The 3004-nt window shown below is 34.6% G+C and overlaps 1 protein-coding gene across 1 annotated transcript; it reads right to left on the bottom strand.

Annotated features, from left to right (window-relative positions):
* Positions 1-1530: 1530 nt before the first annotated feature.
* LOC105226260 (uncharacterized) lies at positions 1531-2216 on the bottom strand. The gene is made up of 2 exons (XM_011205086.2): positions 2058-2216; positions 1531-1991 (listed from the first exon to the last, which is right to left on the bottom strand). Exons 1-2 carry the CDS (start codon positions 2112-2114, stop codon positions 1605-1607), a joined length of 444 nt encoding a protein of 147 aa, XP_011203388.2. The 5' UTR covers positions 2115-2216; the 3' UTR covers positions 1531-1604.
* Positions 2217-3004: the final 788 nt, after the last annotated feature.

Genomic DNA, 3004 nt, shown 5'->3' with positions numbered 1-3004 from the left:
GTAGCCGAAATGTGTTGCAGGAAGATGTGTAGGTGTGTGTTTGTGTGTATATGTATGAGTTCATGAAGTTATTTATTTACTGCAGCTTATCAAGTGTTATAGCCGTTCATATAATAGCCAAGCTTATAACATTATATAGTGTATACGTGTAATTGTAGGTGTTTGCAACATGTTTGTGGCATGTCTGGATGTTGCCACATTTTGGCGATAATTCAAATTGATGACACATTAGCACGTTCGCTGGTTGCCAACATATGAGCAGCGGCGCACGACAGGCTACCTCGATTATGCCCATAAAAATATATAGGCGTATGTGATGCTTGTGTAGAAGAAGTGCGCTGAAACTACAAGCGTCAAGCGATGCGCCTCGAATTTATTGCCAAGCTGTAGATATATATATAATATTGTATATATATAAATTAGATATACATCAGCTAAGTGAGTGCAGCACGTGTGTGCACTCGTGTCTTTATAAAAATCTCATTGCCAATACTCGCAACTACAAATTGAAGTATACCCACACTCGTTTGCTGGCTCATAACTCATACATGCGCACATAAATTGTGAGCATTAAATGACTTGAAATAAAGGCCAGCTAATGTCCTTAAACAGCAATTGCTTTGTAACGCTTTCTAGCTTGGAGTTTGTTAGCAACAAAGTAAAACAAAGATTATTGGTTTCAATACTTCCAATAAGTTATGAAGCTAGTTGACATTAGATTGCCTTTATGAAGACAAATTTCTGATTTTTTGCTGCTTCCATCGTCCACAAATAACAATTTGAATTAAAGCCGTTCACTATTTATTGGTGTGAATGTACTATGATTTTTCCACTGGTGAGGAAAATATAAATTTAGTGAAAACTCACATATTTGAAGTATTTTTTTGAATAAATATTTTGACTTCAGAGAAAAATTTCTTTTATTTAGAATATCCAACTTTTTACATGAGAAAAAAATTGTTAAAAAAAGTAGCCGAGAAAACCCATGTAACCCCTTAATATACCTAAGACTGTCTTATTTCATATTCATCAGGGATTCAGAAATAGAAAATGCTTTATGCAGGTCAAGAGCTTTTCCAAAAAAAACCTATCTGAAATTGCATATCCAACCAGAGTTCGCTGAAGAAGTTAATGTTATATAATTTCTGATCTATAAAATTCGTATTCTCTTATCTTTAAAAGACATTGTGTTAAATTTAAGACTTAGTCGGAAGAATTGTTGTTTGCAGTCCCTAACTAAGCACTTCTACTAACGAAAGCTACATTAGTTGCCCTCCCCCAAGCACTGCATCAGTAAATATTGAGAGCAAGTGCATATACTAAGCCGATGCCACCTTGAAAACAACTAAAGTGCGAACTGTCGTGTGGAGTGTTGAATTAGAGACACAATATTTCCGCTAACTCTCAACTGTATAGCGCTATCTGTCAAGTTGTTTATCAAAACGACGCTGCTAAGGCATAACATGCAAAAGAAGTAAGTTTCCCTGAAATGTCTGCAATCAGATGCGGAATTAAAAAAAATCCCAAAAATACTGATTAAATATGTATCTCGGATATGCTGAAACGTTTAAGTAAAATATATGATTAAATATATATATAAAAAATTAAATTTTTATCATTTGAAAAATAGACTGTTTCAAACACATTTGCAATTTTTGGTTTTCGGCTGTGATACGGGAATTGATTTCTCTTATGGTCGGACCAAATTTTTCATCGCAAACCTCATGCGTATTTCCTTGAGACACGCAATCGGACATGTTGTTAGATGCAGTTTGTTTCTCGGACGCTAAGTCTGTAACTAATTGTGTGTACATCCCCAAGCAATCGGAATTGGACTCAGCGCCGGTTAGGCTACTAGTTGGGATGATGTCGGTAGAAACTTCTCTCGGTTGAGAATCCGTGCTTGTAACACTTGTAGAGGCGGTGGTTGCCGAAGCGACTGCATGGGTAAAATTATCACCGTTCAATTGAGCAGCTGGTAAGGCGCTTGCCTGTGGTTGAGAGATAAAATTTTCACTTTTCGTATAGTCAGGTATTCAGCAATAAAATTAATTTACCTGGCTAACTGCGAAGAGCAGTACTACTAAGAAGAGAGCGCTCATTGCGAATTTCATGTTTTACACTTTGGTTCGGTTATAACTGTAATAATGGTTTGCTTTGCTGTTGTAGCTAGTTTTTAAGACAAATTATTTGACATATTGTGCTTATTATATATCGATATGGAGAAACCATATCAATCATAATTAAACCGATGATAAAATGTTTCGTTAGAAAATTGTAATGCTAGTGTAGAGAAAACATTCTGTAATCATATTTAATTGGTTCCGCAAATAATAAATGTAATGCTGCCATATGGATCCAACAGGTTTTCCTTTTCTTATCAGTCTATAAGTGAAATGTAAACACTTAGTTGCAGAAATCTAGAAAAAGGTATTACCTTTGTAAGCAAATATAAACCTATGATATACAGTGTTGACAAGTGATTTATATGAAGTCAAACAAACATCAATTAAGACTATATTAATTTGTGTAGTTTTGGGTATATGTGCCGTACATTTACACTTTTATATGAAGTTATGAATATTTGTAACATATTATATCAACTGATCAAATTTGACCCGGACTGATAAAAAAACAATTAATGCATATATTTTAAAACCAATCTTTATTTTGACCTTCTAAATAGGGTTCTAGGCCAATGCGACCATGTTAACGCTTAATACAATTCTCCATACATTTCATATAAGCCTTGGCTGAGCTGGTCGTCATTGCCTTCAATAAATTTTAGTTTTGCTTTTTCAGTTTCAGTCTATTTTTGCAAGCTATTCGCTAAAATTCAGGAAACCTTCGACGTCATATTCATAAACCTAATTATGTTTCTCACCAGTAATGGATATATACTGATTACGCAGCTACTCCAAGTTCTTTTTGGCAATGTATTTAGCTATTTTGGTAAAAATCTAGCATAGACGTCTTCGATTCGCCATTTCTCTGTGCGTAATCT

The sequence above is a fragment of the Bactrocera dorsalis genome, chromosome 3 (assembly GCF_023373825.1).
Source record: "Bactrocera dorsalis isolate Fly_Bdor chromosome 3, ASM2337382v1, whole genome shotgun sequence".
Lineage (NCBI taxonomy): Eukaryota > Metazoa > Arthropoda > Insecta > Diptera > Tephritidae > Bactrocera > Bactrocera dorsalis.
The sequence above is the reverse complement of the archived record's forward strand: the minus strand, read 5'-3'. Positions and strand labels throughout refer to the sequence as shown.